The sequence below is a fragment of the Plodia interpunctella genome, chromosome 7, assembly GCF_027563975.2.
Source record: "Plodia interpunctella isolate USDA-ARS_2022_Savannah chromosome 7, ilPloInte3.2, whole genome shotgun sequence".
NCBI classification, from domain to species: Eukaryota; Metazoa; Arthropoda; class Insecta; order Lepidoptera; family Pyralidae; genus Plodia; species Plodia interpunctella.
In genome coordinates, this window is record NC_071300.1 from 6189548 (window position 1) to 6213336 (window position 23789).

At 35.5% G+C, this 23789-nt stretch overlaps 1 protein-coding gene across 4 annotated transcripts in view; it reads right to left on the reverse strand.

Moving 5' to 3' along the window:
- rdx (roadkill) overlaps window positions 1-23789 on the reverse strand; it is a 48058-nt gene that overhangs the window by 5282 nt on the left and 18987 nt on the right. For 2 of the 4 annotated variants that reach the window (XM_053747520.2, XM_053747516.2), the window contains 5 exons: window positions 17163-17198; window positions 10108-10276; window positions 4681-5018; window positions 1344-1585; window positions 70-248 (listed from right to left, as the gene is read on the reverse strand). In XM_053747520.2, the coding sequence (XP_053603495.1) occupies window positions 70-248; window positions 1344-1585; window positions 4681-5018; window positions 10108-10182 (834 nt within the window). In that variant the 5' untranslated portion in view covers window positions 10183-10276; window positions 17163-17198. The remainder of the gene's footprint in view (window positions 1-69; window positions 249-1343; window positions 1586-4680; window positions 5019-10107; window positions 10277-17162; window positions 17199-23789) is intronic. The other 2 variants (XM_053747519.2, XM_053747517.2) reach the window with 1 other exon arrangement.

Below are 23789 nucleotides of genomic sequence, written 5' to 3' on the forward strand. Positions count from 1 at the left end.
GGGTCAGAAAATAATACATATTACTGGTGACATGGTTAAGAATAGGTAATGAAGAATATGTAATTTTACCTTATCAGCGGCTGCTAGCAAGTCGTCTGCCATTTTGTCGAGGTTAGGCGCTCGCCCCGTGTATATGAACCGTAGCATTTCTCTTAAAACCTCATGGTCCACGTCTGTGATGTCTACTCTATTTCTTTTCCTCTCCTCCATTTCGTGTTCAAACATGGCTGCAAAAACAGGACTCCGCGCTGAAATAGCAAGGAAAAAACAATTTTTATAATTAAATATTTAAACATTTCAAATTGATTTTAAAGTAGTACAAATTACTCGAGACCCGGGATTTGTAAAAATGCGAGTAAACGACATTGTTATATGTGAGGAAAGACACGATCACTTTGATTGACCTTTCATTACAAAGATTTGTACTTTAATTAACTGTATTACTCTGTGAGAAAAGTATTTGTGAAACTGACAAGTTACATGATTAAATGCAGTCTCTGATGTTTATCAAAGCGATATCACCACATAAATATTATAAGATGCAAAAGCGGTTTGATAAAGTAAACATCTACTTCGCAATAAACTCATTGTTCATGAGCTAGTTGTTAAACCGTGATAAGTACAATAAAATAGCGGAGCCTTTAGTTATTCTCAATATAAAACATAAACACATTGTTAGGTTTATAGGTCGAGAACGAACCTTTATTACAAGGTTTAATATTATTGTTAACAATAAAATAGGCCGCCGAGTACGATAGCAACAAATTAATCATTACATGTTACTCATAAAACATTACTTGCTTGCATCGACATAAATACATGTACATATTTTATGTATTGAAATGCGTCGTATTATATATTACAATTTCCATTGATCTAGTTAAAAAAACGCGTTTATACAAATATTTATTTCGTACAAACTTAGGGATTGAAATTAATTTTTGGAACTTTTTAAAAATATTTTTACGTTTGTATTTGTTTTAGCACAATACTTGTATTTTAGCAATTTATTCTGACGAAATCTAGTTTTCCGATGAAAAAATAACTGTGTCTGCCATTGACACGAAAATCTCATGTAAATGTTAACAATTTTATGTTAGCAAAATACCAAAAATATTTATGTCACGTTACCTACATATTATTATCAACTAAAACTATGAATAGCAATGATCGGTAATCGGATACACATATCAAAATTTATTTAATTATTTCTTGTAGATCAGCACGGTATTATAACTATAAGAAACAGTCCATACTGAATAAAGGGCAGATAAATAAATATTTGAAGAAGGTATTCCGTTTATCCGATCTACAATAACTAAATGAGTCATGTAAATATCTACCTGCTAATATAGCTTTATGCGCCTGGAATTCCCTCCCTCCGACCGCTAACGTGACGTCCGAGAACCTTTCGTTGTCGAACAGGGCTCCTAGATCGTCGGACAACCGGCATTCTGGTACTTTGAACTGCATGACATTACTTTGCCCACTAATATTGATGCTGTCCGCAACCACTGACACTTCGCAAAATATCGTTAATTTGTCTTCGGGCAGGAGGCCATTCGCTTCGTCTAATAGGAAATCTCTGGAAAAGGAGAGGATTTTAATGAATATCTGCAATTTACTGTAATGATTTTAATTTAATAGTATTTCCTATATATTTTCCTATGTACCTATCTCGTTAAATAAACTAATTTATGTTGAAATCATAGGTTGCAACAGACTTATTGTGACATTCTAGGAGTACGATATGTTTTGAACAATAGTGATTCGAAATTAATCGTTTGTTGATGGATATTGGATAATAATATGCTTTCGAATCTGATTGCGAATACATTTCTCATAGCTTTAAATCAAAACTGATGTGTTTTCTAAACAGTTTTGGCGTCGTTTCAAAATTATTTACACTAAGAGATCTTTGTATCGATGGAAACAAAAATACGCCAGCCTAAAAATATTGAGGGATGGGAAATATTAAGTTACGGGGGATCATGACGGTTACACCCTCTCAACATCCCCTAATGACATCATCAGTGACAAAAGCACTGGGATTTAGTTTTGTAATATTCGCTTTATATTCATCTTTGATTCAATCATCACCAGCCTACCCTTATCCCACTTTATGTGACAATGTACAAAATAGAGTACCTAATTTATTAATTTAAACATTTATTTATGTTATGATAAGTATATGTTTTCATAAAATAATACATATTTTATAATAGGTCACATTATAGCAATGTCCTAATCAGTAAATTTAATTTTTGTAGTAGTAGTATTTCAGCTTGACTACCCTTGTGTATTACAATTTAAAATGGAGTAATTTAGATTCTAAATTATATTTATAAATTGAAAACGTGAGGGGAGTGAATAACTGCATTCATCGTTTAGTTAGATAAGTTTCACCTTAAATTTAAACCGAAAATAACCATACGATTGAATTGAATAAACAATACTTAATATTGAATAACACATTTTATTTATTTATATTATTTTGTTTGTTACACAGTTCAGTGCATGTGTCAACAATTTCACTGTTTAATATTTGAACCTCAAATTAACTTTGTTATCGCTACGCCCTCACTTATAATTAGAACCACACTTTATAGAATTCGCAATTGATTCAATTAATATATAGGTGAGCACGCATTAATGGCTCCAACCATATGGAATGGAATAGATATAGCTATAACTATAATATACTGGTCGTCGGTATACGTATATAATAAATAATATCAAATACTACTCGAGCCAAGACCTTCAAAGTATACTTATTAAAGATTAACGCATTTATAAATATTTTCAGAAGCATTCAGATCATAACTCAAATTCCGTTTAAGTAGGCCACCATGTTTGAAAGCTTTATTTCCAAGCGAACTAATATTTCGCTTGGTGCACTGATTTGGTGGATATTTCGGAAAATTTGACTTCTAAAGGAAGACTAATCGATTTATAGACTCGTGCCATGTTTGATATCCTATTTATGTTATGTATCCATCCTATTTCTCGATATCCTAACGTTCAGCTGCGCATTTGAATTTTAATATAACATTAGTCTTATACAGTTTTAATTTATAATTAAATTTAACTTGTACCTAATTTATATCTTATTGGACGTTATTATATGCCAGTGATATAATCATCATTATGGCTAGCATGAGGTACTGTTTATTTTGTAAGACTAACTGTACATGTCACGTTAAAAGCAAATAAATATTTTATTTGCTTTTAACATGGCATGGCATTATCTTGTGGTCGTGTTAAATATAACACGACCATAAGATATTATATGTATTTCACGTCGAATTTTTTGCGATTCCACAAGGGGATTATATTACAACTTATGGGTCTTTCCGTTGATTGTATCTGTCGTTTATAGAATCATGAAATTTGGTAAAAAGGGCTTTACAATGTACCTATAAAGGAAACATCCGAAAATCCGGAAAAAAAAAACTGATAATTTTACGTATCCTTCGATAAGCGAATCCGACACGTTGACCGTTTTTTATTTCTGATAAATTAACAGATGTCTTGTTAAATAAATAAAATTAACTAGTTTATTTTTGAGAGTTTTACTTTATTTTATATTTACTGTAAATTACTTTAAATTTAGTTATGGCTTACAAGGCAATGAAAAACCTTGCTTCTAATATACTTTACTGCCGAAATAAAACTACACGGAAGTGCTAACATACCACGAGGTCATTACCCGAGGTGACTATAAAAACAAGTTTCTGATCGAAGAAAATTGTTTTCGCGTCATCAAAAAGAGGTGAAAGGGGAAGATTGATTTCTTAAAGCACATCTTAGCAGATTTATTATCTTTATATAATGAAAGCCTACTATATAATATAAATTTCTATTAATATTATACAAGTCATGTTGATCACTCCTCGCAAAATTGAACTTTAATAAAATTAATTACACAGGTAGGGAAAAACTTTGGAAAAAAGAAACAAGTCATTTTTAAAACACAGAGCCATCCTAAGGCGTGGTTTATATATAAGTATGACCTGAGTGAAAATAGGTTCTAACGACTGTCATGCTGATTTCAGAAAAATAATCTGCACCTGAGCGAAGCCCTTTCGATCTAAAATGCTATTTATAGAAAAAACCTACTCCCCCTACCCTGAGTAGAAATGCCCGGACGCAAAATAATATAAAACAAAAACCGCTAAAACAGGGGTCCCTTTAAAATGTGAGTTGAATTCTCCCACGTAGGGCGATAGTTATTACTATGGTTATTATAAGGCTCTTACTCTACACTACAATAATGTAAACATTTAATTGCCTAGTAAATATTATATAGCATTGTTCCGTTTAACTAAATAGCAATTTGCAACTGTTAAAATACGTGTAAATTTTGTGTAAGCATAGCAGCAGCGCAGCATTTATGCGTATCATACTTGACGCTACTTAATATATGTATTAACTTAATAAGGGTGACAAGTAATTGTTTTTAATATTTACATTTCAATATGTTCTACTAATGTATTGACTGCATCATAAAACATAGAAATCTATATACCATTTAGAAGCAAAGACTAATACATTTATTATCCAACACTGGCTCGCCAAATAGCGATCAAATAAGTAATTATGCAAAATAATGCAGTAATGGTAAGCTAATAAGGACTCGTGTCCAGTAATGTATAAGGACATGTGTCCACGTGTACTCACCTTCTGATAAATTTTTTGAATCCCCAATCTTTTCCTTGGACGAATCTGTACGCCCGCTGTGACTCCATGGCTTTAGTTTCTTCTCTCTTTGCGTTTAATATTGAGAATTTAAACTTTGCCCTGACTTCTGATTTATTACACGACACTAATAATAGATATAACGATAAATAGTCTTTGCTCTCTTCATCGAGTCCTTTGGGGTTAACACGAAGACACCATTTTAACTTATCACTTGCACCGGCTGAGAAAGTCGATGATTTTAACACTTCACCCATCTCTTCTCTACAAAAACTAAAATTATTTATTGTCCACATGTAACTGAATTTGACCACTTTGACCTGAAACAATAGAAAATATAATTTTATTTTCAATTTTATAATATTGTTACTAATTAGAACAATTCGTTAACGTGCACGAAACAAAAAAAATCAATAATACCACAAAATATATGGAAGACATTTCCTTGAAAATCAAAAGCTCGTGTCTGCTAGTCTGTGATTCGTTTACAGAATACAGTTACAATGAGTGGAAAATAACCAATTCCAAACAAATACGAATGGGGAATCTAAAGATTGATCCATTTGGAATAAAGTCGGAAATAATACAAAAAATCATTAGCCAGCTAGTACAGCTATTTGTTCGTTTAATAAATATAACTGTTAATATAAAAATTTTATTATGTGTACTGTAAAGATACAAATTGCCAATGGGAGCCATGGTCAAAGCATAAATAATAAATAGAAAGGCATAAATGTGTCGAATGTGGGCTTTCGTAAGGTGTCCTCGAGAGCTCGGCTGCACGGCTCCCAAAAACAATAAATCTTCCGAACGGATTCGAAACTATTCAGAATGGCGGCCCTTTGTTCGTGTATAATTGCAGCGCTGACAGACAACTGGAGTATAGAGCCAACAGAAAAAATGACAAGTATGTCTAATTTTGTACCATAAATACACTGAAACAATAAACGTAAAATAACCTAAGCGCCGAATTAATAAGATGGGACTAAACGTCATTGATTTTTGAACAGAACAAATACTAATATTTGAATGCAATGTTTCATTCATGACGTCAACAACGAACAGAGATAAATTGTGATTGCATTGCAGTGCAGCTGTGAGTGCAGCATTCCTGATAAATTAATACTTAGCATATGACAGAAAAACTGTTAAAAATAATGATAAAAAAATTATTGACCATCATTGTGAAAACTCTATGGCATGGTTGTGGGTTTGTTTAGAACTACGATAATAGGGATGTCGAAGATCGTGCGAAGTGGAAAATGAAACATAGTTCGACCATATTAGACGCACGAATACAAAAGCACCTCTGTACACTATTTAATTTACACTAGGGAAACAAATGGCCACACTAGGAACGCGTTAACGACTTATTTATGGCAAATAACATTTTTGTAAACACTGTTTGTGATTCAAGGTTAGGATGCCCTGTTCTGTTCTGTTATTACGCTATTGTAATATCCAGGTAAATGACACTTCAATACAGCAAGATACAAACAAGTAACTACTTAATGCCATTCATGACATGGCATTCAGTACTCGTACGACACTTCAATTAACGAATCTGACAATATTTATTCTTCAGCTTTAAGTATGTTTTAATTGTTACTAATTTGATATACCTATTGCAACATAATGATTTAGATCAGACAAGTCACGTTAGCTTTCTTGATTATGGTAGTGGTCCACTGATAGAACAATAATATAAAAATTATATGCAATATGAACCTAACCTCTTTTATAGCTCAGATCTTGATATAAATAACCGCTCTTCATCATGAAAGATACGGTTAGATATCTTCAATATTAATGAAGCTGTTGAGTTATTGCGATGGCGACTACGTTTCGCAGAATTGCAAATTAAACCTATGTTTATGAAAGTAACATAAACATTGTGGGTAGGCTACGTCGGTAAAGGTTATTTCTGCTAAAATTGCATTGAACTTACGCCCTTAAAAAGGGCACAATTTTCGGGGACAACGCCTTCAAAGATAATGCTTAAAAAAGGGCATTAGCAAAGCCCTTGAGGCTTTTACATTGCACAATTCAATAAATGTAAAACAAAATAACATGTTTCTTAAAGGTATTTTATTTCTAGAACGCCTCAGGGTAGATTTTTTCCAGTTACATATACCACAATAGTGACAAACCGACGAACCAGCCACATTCGAATTTCCAAAATGTAGACCTCACTCGAATTTGAATCTACACAACCAATCTCTGGCAAAGTACTTAGCTTGATGCTATTACATTAGCTTTGCCTATTTACGTTAACAAAAACCATTGAGCTATTGCCATTTGGATCGGCGTTTTCGGAGAAAGGTAGTTATTACGGGGGCTACAATTTTGGGGGTCCAGAGTCTATCAGGGTGGACGCTTGGGCTTGAAGGTCAGGGGGCTACAGCCAGCGTCGCGGGCGCAGGCTGGGCGCTGGTCGTTGCCCCCGACCGTTGCTTGGCTTCGGGCTTGCGGTGCTGGGGCACACTGGGGTCTTCGCCCGGTCGCCGACCCGCTCCAAGGCCGCCCGCATCTATCCCGGTTCGCAAACGCAAGATAACGACCACTGGCAGATTCCGACGCGTCCTAACCTAACATCCATATATGGATACTAGTCGAGATTTATAGCTAATTACACTCGGCTGTTGGATGGTATGGTGCTTTTTGAAAAAAGATGATTCGAGATTGATCGATTCTCTCTTCAATAAACGAGGCAAGATAACTTGTAACTATTCGAATATTCACCATCTTTAAGACCACAAACCCTGCTAAAGACGACCATTTACCACGTGAGGATAATAGAAGTGAAATGAATACGAAAGTAAATGAATGCAAAACAGATGATTTTATTGACATCGATTACAAGACTTTCAATCACATTTATGTACACTGAAAAACAATAGGTAATTCACACTACATGTGAGCGGATATCGATTTATGGTCAAACTATGACAAAAATATCACACTCGCCACATGCATTACCGTGGAGAGAAATTTGAATCCAAAAATCAATTTGATTTTCTTTACGCATTCACAGAAATAATTCCTGACAATGGTAAATGACAACTACAGTGAAGTACAGTGCAACAAACAACTACCTCACAAAGCATTAATTGAGCGCGATAACACGCAGCTTTATTGACTTGTTTCTAAGTAATGAAGAGCTGTTATCGGGGCACGTGTGCAAGGGGGTGGGGGGAGAGATCCACACGTGCTATTGACGCAGCTCTGCATTTCAGGGTTACGAGGCACCGCCCATTGTTATTGCATTAGTGAGGCTACATCTGAGAATACTTCCTGTATCAAGAATTTCAGTTACATTGCATTCTATCAAATGTTACAAAAAATGAAATTCACGATTTGATTTCTGACAATAGCGATCGAAATGCAGGCGTTTTTACCGATTTCATCTTTACGGTGTCTCCAAGATAATCAGCTCTCCGAATTACTTGGGCAAAGACCTTAATAAGTGTATACGTGCCGTAACGACGCAGAGCGAGTCCAAACTACCGTTACTGTTCGCAAACTAAATAGATTTTTTTCGGCAAAAAGCATCAAAAAGGTAATACCGGGTCGCCGGCTAAGTCGTCCAACGGTCGTTCCAATTGTTCTGACCGGTAACCACCAGCCGACCATCGGGAAAATAACGCTATCAACATGATTAACGCTACTTTCCTGTCTATAAAACCACAAATATGGTGAATTCGTGCATCTTTACACAACATGAGTAAAAGTAAAAGAGACTTGATAGACGTCTCAAATGTATAAGAAGATATCGAGCAACATAATGATGAAACGAGAAATATCTGCCTTGTGTTGCTAAACTACGCATTAATCACGTCCCCACTGATAGAAATGATTACATGCGTGTCAATCCCAGTTTTCGAATCAAATATAAGTACACGATCGTCGCTAAAACGTGTGTAGTATCGCCTGATGACCGCATAGCCATCTTCGAGTCCCCACGTGACGACACATGGCCAAGTATCTACTACAACACAAATTAAATATATTATACAAAGTATGCAACTACGAAACAGTTCTCGTACTGGATCCTACATTAATTTGCAAAGGAACCTTCTTCATTAGATTACCAAATGTTACTCACTATTTATCTAGTGACAATAATAAACCATCATTCGTTTAAAATGTATCTTACAATAAACAGACACATGAGCGTCCTTTCTGTAGTTCTCTCGTGTTATTCGCCATCCACACAGGTCCACTCGACCATCACAGCCGCTAATGTATGTAGCCTATTTGCTCGCACGTCTACTAACACTTCCTTGTTCGTTCGTTTATTATGTTAACAAAGTGCGCGAGTTGTTTCAAGTTCACCGATAACAGTGTTATCGCTAGTTTTACATCAGATGATTCGTTTATTTACGACATCGGCCATGGAATGTAACTTTACGACCACTTTCCCGATTTGCCCGCTGGGAATATGTTTAGTAAGTCGAGGTTGAGGATATGGATTCGGATTATAATTGATAAGAATGAGAATATTCACTTACACAAAAACCAACACCAGTTAGCAGACATTGTATCCCAACGATTAATTTTAAGAGCTTAGAAATAAACATTTGTAACGTAGTACCTATAAGTAGTCATAGCAATCGCAAAGCAAACGACCACAGGTTTTGAAAGCTTATTCTCACTTAACACAGATTTCATGAATACACACATTTCTGGGTGTGTTACGAAATCTGGTCAGTGAAATCTGTTTCTGACTGACAAATTAGAACCATATGAAAGTAATATTAAGAACATGGTGTGGGCACATCAGGATGTCATTTGTATATAAAAATCGCACTGCACAAAATCTCAGCCTAATCTCTTGGTAATGCTGTAATTAAAGTGTATTGGCGATCGGGTCAAAAGCGGAACACTTGCATTTTGGGAAAAGTAAAATGTAAAAAGACTATTTGCCTGTATTGGAAGCGTGGAGAAATATAAAGATTCGGAAGAAATTCGTTCCTATGTATTTGAACAAAATCCACAATTTAATGAGAAAATGGTGCTTCCGCTTTTTTTCACGGCTTGAAAGCGAGAAACACACTAAAGTCAGATCTGAAGTCGCCACACATAGATACTGAAAGCGGACAAATGCACCCCGCATTTGGCATATATTGGGTTTGTTTGAAAGGCCACATACATACATATAAACGCGACCCAGAGTGACTAAGCGAAGTACGACTATCAACCTTCGCTTTGTCTCAGATTTCTTTGTGTCGCGGCTTTTAGGTGAATGGAAGATATAATATGTAGATATAACTTGTGATGATAGCCACTCAATATTCATTTAAATAGTAGGTGATCATAAATTGGATCTTTTGGTTTGCCCTGAGAAAAACTTTTATGGGGCTTGAAAAGGGTCATTTGCTTGTTTTTGTTTTGTCGGGTAATACATACTTGTGTGAAGCACCAGTTTTCCGCGACGGGCGTGTTCCCGTCGTGCAGCGGGCTGGGCACGCGGCTCACCGCCATCCCGCCGGCGCCGTTGGAGGACACGCGCGCCGACTGAGGAGCGGGCGCGCCGCCGCCCGACCCTCCGCCGCCACACTCGCTGCCCGAGCCGAGCCTGCAACAACCACAACGACCAACGTCAACAACATATAGAAAGCAACCTAGCAAGCATAGGGAAGAACCTATACTAAGCTGATTCCATAGATAGGTATCATGTATGGATCTATGAATCTGACATAAAATTAAGTCTGCTGCCGACTTCCATAGCGCAGAGGAAAAAGAAGCGAAATTGTATTTAAAAATTTGTTCATAAGTTTGTTGCTTCGCTTCTTTTTCCTCCAGCGCCTTACTTCCATAGCGCAGGAAGTCGGCAGCAGACTTAATTTTATGTAAATTTTTGACGTCAGTAAGTGATATCATCCTATGTTGAATAAAGAATTTTGAATTTGAATTTGGAAATACCAATCATCGAAAAAGTAATATCGTTCATTGTTCATTCTCATAGACATGAGCTGAAATTTTTTGCACAAAGAGCCCACACTTTTGAATTTGTTATTTGAAACTTCTATGTAGTTCTGGGATAGCACAAATATAGCATAATTACTAAGATCTAAAATCCCATTTCATTCATATTTATAGAGCGCGGAAACATTTTTTGCACACAACTAGAACGTGCATATAACGTAACAAGTTAATGACAACCGAACAAGCGAGTGACCTACTAGCCGAAAGGCAAAACTTTGTAACTTCTCATGGAATTGAATGCAAGGCGAAAATGTAGCAACGTCGTAATACGCCAATCAACGATCGCAATTTCGCTTCCCAAATCTGGGACGTGAACGAATGCATTATACTAACACATTTACTATAAGGCAGTACGTGCGCACTGGACTGTTCATGAACAATGACTGCTGAGGCGAAGAGTTGCAGAGAGGCATTATTTAGATTTTAGGTTTCGGTGCCACCAAAATGTCGAGAGTATAATGTGGGACATGTACAATGCGAGATATGGCTGTCCTGCGAGACTTTCACGAGTTGTAGTTCGATTACCAAATCCGCGTTAGAATCTGTGTCAGTTTCATCACCGCACTGCATCCGCTCACGGTAAGCGTGCGGTCGCTTTGTGTGAAGGTACTGCGAGGGTATCGCACGCCTCGTATGTGGTTTATACCGGACTCTCAGATTTTAAAAGCATCACGTCAAGCATCCTGTAATCCTATATAAAAGAAGCCAACCAATTTATATGCCACAAAAAGTGCCGGATGCAAAAAGAAAGTTGAAAGCTTTACTTGAAGTGAAAACAAGTAATATTGACGGCTTTAGTTTTAAAGTCTCGGTGAAGCGTACCCAAATCCAATGGAAAAGCTTTAGCTAAGAAATTATATTGTTGCATTATTTATTCTAACAGTAAACCAAGCTAATTACTGAAACTGTAACTAAGAACAATGTATATGATGAGTGACAATATATGTTTAAGTGATGAGTAATTCATAAGTGAACTCATTCCATCAGAGTCGTTGGAGAGAGCTTATCGTATTGTTGCAGCAGCCCTATGAACACTGACAAATATCGTTATTGTGTTAAGCACATATAAAAATTAAATGGCCTCCCTCTGCCCTATAATTTCTCTCATTATTCCACTTATTATCAAGAAGTCTCATTTATCGTAACGCTGATTAAGAGCAAAACAAATACAGGATTTAAAGTAGAACATTGTAATGATCCATAAAATACATTATGTCAGCTACAACTTATTGCATCCAATATAAAATGGAGACAAAATTATGTCAAACAAAAAGTGTCACAACTCTAAATAAAAGTAGGCTAAGTGAATTAATCGGTGCGACCCAGAAATTGTCAGAGTGGCCAGAGTGGCAAGCTTTACAGCGATGGCACTGAGAATACAATAAATGGAAAAAGAAAACAATGTGGAAAATATAGTCTAAAGAAAAACAATACTTTTTTCGGGATGTGAATCATCTATTGCTAAGTTACGAAATTTTCGACTTTTACATTTTTGACACTAGAAAGTGCAATCATATGTACATACGTACAATCATTTTCTATTAAAGAAATTTTGGAGAAACTTGTAAAACAGTGATATATAATTTTACTGATAAGTGTTGTGATGATAATTACTGTAAGATGAAATTAATACACTTACTTATTTCAATTAAATAACAAATTGTATGAGACTTTTCTCATCAAACTTTGTAGCCAAGACGGTAGAAGATATTAATAGAACAAAAAACAAAATCATATTTGGACAACTTTGTGTAGGTGGAGAATTTTTGTGGAGTTGAGTGTAGATAAGATATCGCACACGCAATAGCTCGTCCGAGGTCGATCAACAATTTGCCACTGTGGCAAATGGAGCGGCCCGACCTACATTCGGAGTCTGTACAGCACTCCTATGACTATTTTGAAGATTAACAATAGATGATTCATTTCGATCACACATCTGAAACTTCGAGCTGAAAAACATGGATCACTGTTCTAAGGATTTTAATGAATAAGTTTTAGCAACAGATGTTATGATTGTTCAGACGAAATAGTGCATGGATTGGGATGAAAACGGTTATAGGGTTGCCCCTTGCGGCAGACCACCCACAGTTAGGTAGGACCACCGTTGACGATAAAAAACCACCACTATTGTAAACGATAGCGTTCTTGTGGCTCGTTAATTTTAATGCCTTCAAAATGATAACCAATGCCGCAAATTAATAGTCTAATACATCAAATCAATATAACTTTCTTCAAATGATAATTATTATTAAATATGCAAACCGAACAACCATAATAGCAATTTACAACATAGCAGCGCATAAGATTGCCTAGATTCTAGTAAACTAATTGAGTGTGCCTAGAAATTATTCATAAAACTCAAGTTAATTTTGATCTACAAACGGTTCTCATGGAAAAGTCAACAACCCGTGAAAGCTTTAGCAATCTACGTTATACATATCAACAGTCTCCCGTGGTCTTATTATAGATGTCATCCGACCTGCTCGCATCCTCTCTATATTTAAAATCATCTCAGCGTCTCTACATCGTTGGAATCGGGACATTATTTATAAAGTTAAATTTATGTGTTAAAGAAATTCATAAAATAATTACAAATTGCAGTTTAAAACTAAAGTACCAACTTAAAAAAGTAAAACACCAATTGCAATCCCATTGTTACAAATTCTTTTACTCTGTCAAAACTTCATGTTACATACTGCAGTCAATCTACAGTAATAGTAATTGAAAAGCGTATTTTTTATAGACAAACACAAATTATACTTTACCAATAAAAATTTTAGTTTCGATATTTTTTTAAATCTATTAATTTGCAACATGATTAAATATGTCTAAATAGTACATTCAATTTATAATGGCAACCACAATGACAGAATTGGCTGACAATAGGGCATGCGAAGTCATAAATTTGCAATCAATAAAAATGGCGGACGCTATTATGAAACAATGGAATCAGAATAAGGACGTAACAATACAACACGTAGGACAATGAGGTATCCTGATAGGCATGCGAGTGGTTTTATTTTTTAAATCGGTGCACAGAGGTTCGATGTATCGCGCCAAGGGGGGAACAAAGTGAGCATTGCCCTCTTAACTGCGAGTGCATTCGATGAGTCAGACGCAGAGCTGAGGACGAGTCGACATTATAGGGTCCTCGACTGGGCTGAGCTGAAGGGCGAACTGCCACAGTGATGTTGCCCTACGATATCGGTCGACTTAACAAAACAAATAAGTCGCCTCTCTACAACGCAGTTAAAATTAATTGATCATTATAAATTATGATATTATTTTGCTCACTCTCAATTCTTTAGCAAAAGTCTGCCTATTCATTGTCAATTTCAGATAATAATTTAGCTATGTTATGATTCTCTTATTTCGAAATGGAACGTTTTACAGAAATCCTCACAATACTATTTTATTTTCAAGTTAGTACCAAAATGTTTTCGGTCAAATAAGGTATGTCCTTAAGAAGATCATTCAGGACATCATCAGGTTGTAAGTACAATACCACTGAAGACTAAGTGACTGCGAGGTCGTTCGTATTCGTATCGTCTTCACATCCAATATGAACGAGTAAACGACGAGCGCGGACATTTTAATAATAGACAAGTACCTACTGTATCATATCCGTTGACCCAGTAGTGGTACAAAGGCGAGGTTAGTTCTCACTGTTAGATGTTCTACATCCACATAGCCTTCATGTTACAGAATGCCAAGAAGGTTGATATTCGTATACTATTTCTGTCTTTCGCCTAAACTTTTGATGATTAATAGACTGCAAAGGGCCTCGCGTTGAGGTTAAATAGATTTCGGGGTCACGGTTTCAATTCTGAATTAGAGCAATCAATGTATCTAAAACAATAAAAAGTGAGATATGCAAACTACTACACATGTTATATCTTACCTAAATCAGACGATAATATATTACTATTAAGACTTGGCGCTGATTTCATAATGGATTCAGCAGGAGGTGCTCATGAGATCTAAAAAATAATATGTACATCAAAACGTGGTCACATTCCTCTTGTTAAGCACTCTAGTTTCATAATCACTTCAATATTAGCTTGACCTGATGATTAACATGCATAGCATGACCTCTATGATGCGATAAATAGAAACGTACTTTGGGTTTGGGTTTGGGTGTTACTAGAATGGGTGAAAATACTATTTAGTACTAAAAAATCAAACCCCTTGAAACTTTAAAAAATTGGCAGTGGAAAGATGCATATCCTGATGCTAATTAACTGAATTAAAATAATAATAGTAGTAGGTCAGTAGAGTAAGTAAGTAAATAAAATCTAAACAGGTCACCTCATAATGCTAGAAGATGACCTTCAGACATTCTGTTATATCCACATCTTAGGAAATAACGATTTCTGCATTTTGTAGTCTCTACTTAGTACACTAATAAAATAAAGGCGTAATTATCATAGCATTTATAAATCAGTATTTAAATAGATGGCAACAGCGCAAATTATAGACGTGTGACGTCTGGAATAATCAAACACACGACATGTATTCAAGGCTGTGGCAACCGTCATCGCTTCATAGTCCGCAGTAATGTATAACAATAACATCTCAATGTCAAAGTCAGCAGTTGCAAAATTATTACAGGTATAACTACTTCCCTAATAAATCACCTTCAAAATTTTACCTATCTACTGAAAATAGTACAGCTGGCTTGCTTGTAACTGATATGATTATATTAATCTGAAAAATACCATGTTCTTCAAAATAATAGAAAGAGGCATTCTTTTAGTTTGGGATGATAAAAAAATAAATAACTATATTAGGACAAATCACACAGATTGAGCTAGCCCCAAAGTAAGTTCGAGACTTGCGTTATGGGATACTAACTCAACGATACTATATTTTATAACATATATAGATAAACATCTAAGATCCGGGCCAATCAGAAAAAGATCATTTTGCATCATGACCCGACCGAGGATAGAACCCGAGACCTCTCGGTTCAGTGGCAAGAACCTTACCACTGCCAATACCAATTACACTTACAATACCAAAAATAAAAGAAATTCCATGCAACATATGAATTAGATAATAAAACGTAAATTATCTAGCTATTAAGGAACATGGTGGATAAGGTAAATTGATTTATTATTATTAACTAGACTAATACTGATGATGATGTTGGAAGCAAACATGTTAAACGTGCTAAAGACCATAAGTAACACGAGCATTATGCAGAGTTACATAAATAAACAGCGCGCGCGGAATACATACAACAAACACGGAAATAAGCGCCACCTCTATTCGTCCGAGATGTTCGGGGACACGCAAGGTGACCGCAAAACGCGACGCAGCTAGTTTGAAGTTACAATTGATATAGCTGTGGCCCGCGAATAACCTCTAATTACGATAAATGTCACTATTGGTACAGTTGTCGAGACTAATGTGATAATATACTTATCTACATTGACGATTTTTTTTTCATCAAATTGGACAGGAATTTGTCAGCCAAAGTGTTTTACCGTGGCTTCTATCATCAAGTCAAAATTATTCACATTATTTTAATATAACAATTACTCGTAACCTTAATTATTTTTAGATATTGACAAAGTCCTATAGGATCAATATTTTTCCAAAACCAGGAAATCATGAACGATCGATGATGAAATCCATTGATAATGATGTTAATAAGTATTAATAAATGGTTATCGTTTTGGCATTGAAAGATAAATTACAATGACAGTCGCTAATGCAAACATTTTATGATAGCAGCTATTTGGTTGACTTTCTCTTTTATTCTAATAACTAGTGTCGGGATCGGGAATATGCATCTCATACGTATATTTTTCCTTTATGAGTTCTACATAAGTTTCCATAGTTTTCGATCTATAAGGTTCCGGTGACAGGATCATACAGGAAATAACAATTTTTATGAATATTATGTACTTACTATAATAAATTTTGTAACTGGTTACATTACTATTACATTATTATTATGTAATCTAGTAATAACATCTAAAACAATTAATTGATAGGTCAGGTTCATCAAATCTCATTACCGTTAACCTGAGCCGGCATAATTTTATAATTATGTTCATTTCCTGGTAGACAACTGGTATTATAGATCTGACATCAGGATTTTGTTCAGTCAGTTTGCTAGTTGTTCTCTCGTTTCACCTCCACACTTTTGAGGCCGAGAAATAAAGATGGCAATACAAAAGCACGTCTAACCTCCACTGTCGCTTAGTAGAACGTTTGGCCTCGCGAGGAATCGAGCGATGGATCGACAGACTGAATAATGTGAGACTTTGCCGTTACGTCACGACCTTCATAGGCCAGAGGTGTGACGTAGACTCACGCACGCCTACCTGTTAGCACGTGGCCTAATGTTACACCGCATAAAAATACCATTGCTAAATATTATGGCCGTCAATACATTAAATAATGAATTTATATATATATGTAATACAAAATAGATAAGTTAAAAAATATAGCAAAATGTTACGTACTTTAACCAAGAAGCGCGCGTGGTTTGCTGATTATACCTAGAAAGGAAATTAAAACGTTGATAATATACTCATAACAAATAAAATAAAAAGAGTATACGATAGGAAGGTCTATTAGAATCAAGGCTTGCAGCACAAAAGATTATCATGGGCAACGCTGAGCGAGGATAAGCAACAAGGCGGAAGCAAACGAGCGAGGCCGAGGACGGACGACCAATTCACAAACTGAACACTAACAGCAGCGGCTGAAGCGGTTCACCTGTACTATATGTATACGTACAACATCGTTGTGTTGTATTAAATTAGTATGTATTGTACTACAAAGCAGAAAATCGTTTTGAAATCATTTTGAGAGGCGAAAAATTTTGTTTATGCTTAAAACGTGTATATTTTAAGCATAAACAAAATTTTGCTAAGACGTTGAGAAAACGTAAACCGACGCACAATCAGCTGTGGGCGAAATATTTTGAAATTATTACGACGGCACTTAACATGTTTTAAATACAAAGAGCGATGCGAGCAAGAGTTTACATGCTTATGCAATATTCCGCGACATAAACGTGACGAAGTGATGGTGAAGCGACAGGGCAAACGCAAGGAATCGAAACAGACACAGCCATACTCAAACGCAACACGCAACGAGCATTTGGCAACACGACTATTGGAATGGAAAGCAAAAGACATCAGCGGCTATGTAACGTTGCATGGAGACGTTAATCTAACTAGGACAAATTGATTTATAACTCAAACAAGAAACTGTGCCACCTCGGCCCAAGTGCACCATGTTCTACATTATTTTACTATGAATATGCAAATAGATTTATAATTAGTTGATGCAAATACACAATGGATCTTTAAATTCAACAGCCAATGATCTAGACCGTATAATTAAATGTGAAAAGTTTATAATTAAATTATGATTTATGAAGTTACTTCCTAATGTTATCAGTATAAATTTTTATGATATCGTTATTGAAAAAGGCCAACATCACTTGGCCTTAAAAGTGTCCTACGAATTACTAGATGACTCAAATGATTGGCAAGACCTTGACTTCAGCCTAATATAAATTGTGTGACCCCACTTCCTGGTGGATACTTGCGAGGGTTGTCTCATCGTTGTCAATTACAATAAATTCTGCTTAGTAATGATATAGCCTTTTATAATTCAATTAGACTGAATACAAATCCACATCAAAGGCTTTCGATGAAAAGGTTCTCAATAAATATTTCAGTTTTAAAACCGGGAATAGACATAAAATATTAACTAGACTGACCTATTAATAATTTATTAATAATAATTATTTCCAAAACTGTGAGATCCCGTAGTCGTTAAGGTGGCAAAGAGCGGTCGAATGAAAACAATTTGGTTATGTAGCCCTGACCCATCATGAATCTATGTGGGTGTAGTTTCATGTGTACAAGTAGTTGAATGTCGTGGTGTGTGTGTGTCAAGCCCGAGTCGGAGCTGGTGTGGCAGCCAGCTCAGCAAGCATCGCATCGAGAACGCGACCCGGTTCGCCGGTCGAGAAAGCATCGACAAAACTCGGTTGAGGCCGCGCACACAACCAGGCGGACGTACACTTTCAGTCTTCGTATGCGGACTATTTGTAAAGTGGGTATATTAAGAAATCCATGAAGTTAGAAGTCACAGAAAATATACGATCGCTGCGAAAAAGAGTTACAATGTAATTGTTGCTTCAAATGTATAAAAAAGGCTATTTTTATATTTAAATGATTATTATTATTCGAACTAACTTGTTATTTATAACATTTAATAAAAACAAAACCTAATTAAAAAAAACAGAATAAGTAATTAAGTAATAATTTACATAATCTCTATTTATTGGATCAACTTCAAGCAGTTACAAGAAATTTAAACGGTTTAGTTAGTAATTCAACACATACGATGTATCGCTCTCAAGGCAAAGCTCAGTATTAGACTTACCGCTAAATTTGACTGTTTAAAATAATTTTGTTCAATTACGTTGTAAACCTTGAATTTGACGCCCCCGTTCTACTTTCCTATATCTTAACAACGTGTAAATCACATCTTTTAGGGATTCAATTCAACTATACGGTACATTTAATCTATTTTTAATGATTGTCTACAATCTACATCAGAGGTAAGTAAAAACAGAATTCTTAACGCAACAACAATAGTCTAAATAACGGGGTCAGATTTAACATTGTGTCACATATACTACAGGGGAAAAGATATAGTAAATATATACATATGTCTTGTAGCAGGATGGCACTGAAGTCAAAGTGCTTCATTATGATATTATATTTTCATGGTTAATTAAATATTACATAATTAAACATTTTATAATATAGAAACAAAGGTACTCCTCACGGCCCAGTTGCAGCCTCTCATTACGACTGTTTCGGGTCAAGCCGCGTTGTAAGGAGCACAAGGTAAAAGATGGTGCATTGAAAATGGCCTTAAGCCCAATAGCGATCCGTGTTGCTTCCTATTGGCATCGAGGTGACAATGCCAGTGGAGAAGCGAAGGTGACGTTGCAAAGGTCGATCACCACTCGATCACCGCAACTAACTCAAATTGACCAAGAGTCAGACAGCATGTAAATTTAGCATGTATGTCTAACTAGCTGCGCCCCAGGGTTACGCTCCCGTGGGAATTTCGGGATAAAAGTACTCTATCTATGTGTTATTCCAGGTTATTCGTGTACTACTCGTGTACCAAATTTCATAACAATCGGTCCAGTAGATAATGCGTGAATAGGTAACAAACTGGAACAGGCCTTATATAAATGGTTCACAAAAGTATTTCCAATGCAGGCTATATCTATACAAGATAAATTATTCACTTGCAGCGAAGACTTGCCTTCGTAGTTTCGACTTGAAACCCCTAAACCTCTTCGTGGACTAAAGTAGAGCTAAAAGTTAACGTCTAACGTGAACTTCTTAACGCAATTCGTGTCACTAAACTGACGACGACTACTAGATTGCATTTAAAATAGTGCAGGTCAATGTACAGAATATACGAACTATAAGAGCAAAATTTAAAATAATACAGCTGTGAAATCGAGAGAACGGATAATAAATAAACCCTTGAAAGTAAATTTTGAATGCAAAAGGCACGACCTCAAACTTGGACAACTTTTCTTTCATCCAAAGGTGGGGGCAACCATTCTAATACAAGCAGAGTCAATTCACGGAACTATTAAAATTGTATATTGTCAAAATACCAAATCACTATTAATAGTTTGCTTTAAATGGGAGAAAGTAACAACAAGGGTTGGTTGTTGTAAATCTATTTAGTATTCGTCAAAAACAAGCAATCAAATAGAAAAATTAAAACGAAATGGATGGTGCAACATTTTGAATTCATCTATGGTCCCTTTATTATTTTAATGTTTTTTAATACGGCCTGGTTAATAAATATTACATAGACTACATGTAAAAAGTCCGTGTATTATTTGTAGCAATTTACAATTAAGATGGGTATCGAATTCTTATTCATCCAGTTTAGACTTAACCAACGAGATGAAAATCAGGAAGGTAAAGACACAAATTTACTCGAGTTTACGGGTGAACCGAGACAAGGGCTGCCACCGGCGTGGGGGCTGAGGGGTGTGAAGGGCGAAGGGATCGTACGGGGGAGGACCCTGACACAGATCCGAACTCATCAGTGTGGCGTTGTGGAGGCCACGAGATTCGGTTGTTATATTATCATCGATTCCTCGCCATACCGTGTTACGCACAAAATGGGTCAACGCGCTCCACGAAGCGTTGGAGTACGTACGGTGTCCCTGTTCCAATTGTTCCCTCGGCATATTATTCCTAACGCATACAATATTTTAAATCTAGTAAAGATATAGTTATGAACTATTTGTCCCAGAAACGATCTGTTACCATACGCCAACACCAACATGCCAAATGCAACAAAACTAAGTCCTCATGGTCTAATAAGCATATAGTCAACCTTGTTAATCTATGCTGTAACCCACTTATTTTATCTATTTACGAAGGAGTCTTAATCAACAAACGTTGTGAAGAGAAAACCGTTTAAACAATTTAAATAACGTAAGTGACCTGGTCACGTCACAATTTTACGGACCACTTTCAGCTTTGTAACGACTGTAGGTGATGTCGTTACGCTTACGACACTCACCTCGATTCCACTGAGGATCATTTGTCACTTAAATCATCTCAAAAAGGAAAATTTGGAAGAGTACATTTGAAGGCATTGTAAATGCAACTGGGCTTGCTGTGAAATCGTTTCCTTTCAGTAGGATTGGAAGGACATGGGTTTAATGTAATTTAACGGATAGAGTAAATTATTCTATTATATGGTACTTATCAACCAAAAACGCAAATAATATTGAAGTATTACTGTTTGAATATATTAAGTATAGTATAAAATCTAATAACAGTTCCTTGACCTTTTTTCAAAAATTTACAAGTGACAATGGAACGTATAGAAATGAAAGGTTTTAAAAAGAACCATGACATTTCATAATTTATAAATACTATATTGGAACGTAATAAGTGGCTTTAGCGAAAAGAAAAGCGAGACAGTTGAAGGCGTGTTGGTGAAGTGAAACTATTATCGAGACAAGATCATCGCGCAAAAGAGAAGACGGCTCGCATCGAGCCGAAGAAACGACAGAACATCGCGCTTTCCAGCGCCTAAGAAGCTGAGAAGTAAATATATTCAAATTAGAGAATTTCACCAAAGTGAAATTTATAGATAATAGAAATAAGGAAAATTATACTACAATAATTAGTTGGAAGTCACCACATCAGTCACCACATTATGTTACTAGTATATATGAAATTCTAAATTTTACTTCAGACTATAAAAATCTAACAGTAAGCATAGTTTTTAATAGCCTTGGCCTTGTGTTATGTGTAAAGAGCCATAATAAAACAGATATAATGTAACTATTGTAACTCACATCCATCATATGTTTGTTCGTCATGATGAGTATAGGATAACTGATTACGTAAACATTTCGTACATTTTCAGTGGGGTTTCAGTAGGCACAGCATGAGATTTTGTGATGCGAAATCGTATCTAAAACGTGAAAATTAATAATTCATTTTACGTACGTAGAGGCACTGTTATATATATATATATCTATAAATAAATTATAACATTGTCGATATGATTACGTTTTCGTTAAAAATTCATGACATACATTTCTATTAATCAGAGATATTAACGTTGTAAGAAAAGTTAATTGTCAAATAGTGTATAATAACAACAAATGGAGCATTCATATGAAGCTATTAGAATTGGGTAATAGCCAAAGCAAAACAAACAAGATTAACTTTTTATTGAAATTGTTCTTTCTAAATTTGAAGATTTACCTTACGTGCATTTATTTGGACGAAGTAGTTTTGTTTGGGGTAACGGACAGTTCTGTTTTAACTGGGCGTTATCGTAACAAAAATACGATGTCGGTGCCGCCAGAAACCCACTTTAGTTATCGCATTCCGCTGTCAGCAAACAGGAGCACGGCACTCAAGTGCCAGGGCTGCAAATATCTTTTTAAAAAGTGAACCCTAAAAATAAATGAAATCGAAGCTAAAGAAGTTCAAACGAATATTGTTGTATCAGCCGGACGAAAAACACCAGAATCTATAAATTAATAGAATGATACTATCGAAATTGCACACTGAAATGGCTGAATACAATCTGGCAGCCCTGCTATGAGCGGTCCCGGCGCCCGGTTGCAATCTTTCGCTTTGTGAACGCTCACCGGCCCTCGGCCAAATTGATACATTCTTGCGAAATAACCTCGCCCAACGTATTTGAAATACATTCTAAATAAATAGGAACATAATTATGGGTAATTTAAGTTCAAAATTTATTTAGTGTACAAATTTAAATACTACTAAATATCTCCTTCACATTAGTAGTCAAGGAAAAGCTAGTCCAATGATAAATCTTTGATTTTAATCTTTATTTTCTAATGTGTTATTTTTTTTAATTAGGTAAAATTTTCCGTCAGAATTACCTTACTCTTGTCAGAATTGTTAGATTATGATGGTTTTCGACTTAGATTATAATAAAAATGTTGATCAATGAGGCCAGATATTTATATATCTGGCTGTATCAATTTTTGATTTTTTAAAGTCCATTTGGACTGTATTAAAAGTCCAAATGGAATCGACTGTTCTAAACGCTTCAAAATTTAAAGAAAAACTGTACGAATAGCACAAACACAAGTGGTAGCTAGAACGAAAATGGCAAGAGCGGCAGAGTCGAGGGAGACTCTGAAACCGTATAGTTTCTAACAATTTACTTCAGTTAGTTACGCACACAGTCAAGGCAACTAGATCCTTTATCAATGTACTGAAAGATAAAAACTAAATTTCATTTTGGAAGTCATAGAAAGTTAGATATTTCAATGACATTACAACGTTTCTATAATTTTTCAAGCTAGGAACTAAATGTTATCCTAAAAAAACTAATTGTATACACTCAATTAATATTGTGTTTTGGTTTTATTGGTCAAATAAAGTTGTTGTTCTGTTTGATGTGGCTACACCGTGGTAAACCTTCAATGAAATTTAAGCATTAAAGTTCAAGTAAAACGTAATAAATATCCCAATTTCGAGGTGAAAACGATAATCGGGAAATACGGAGGGTCGCCAGAC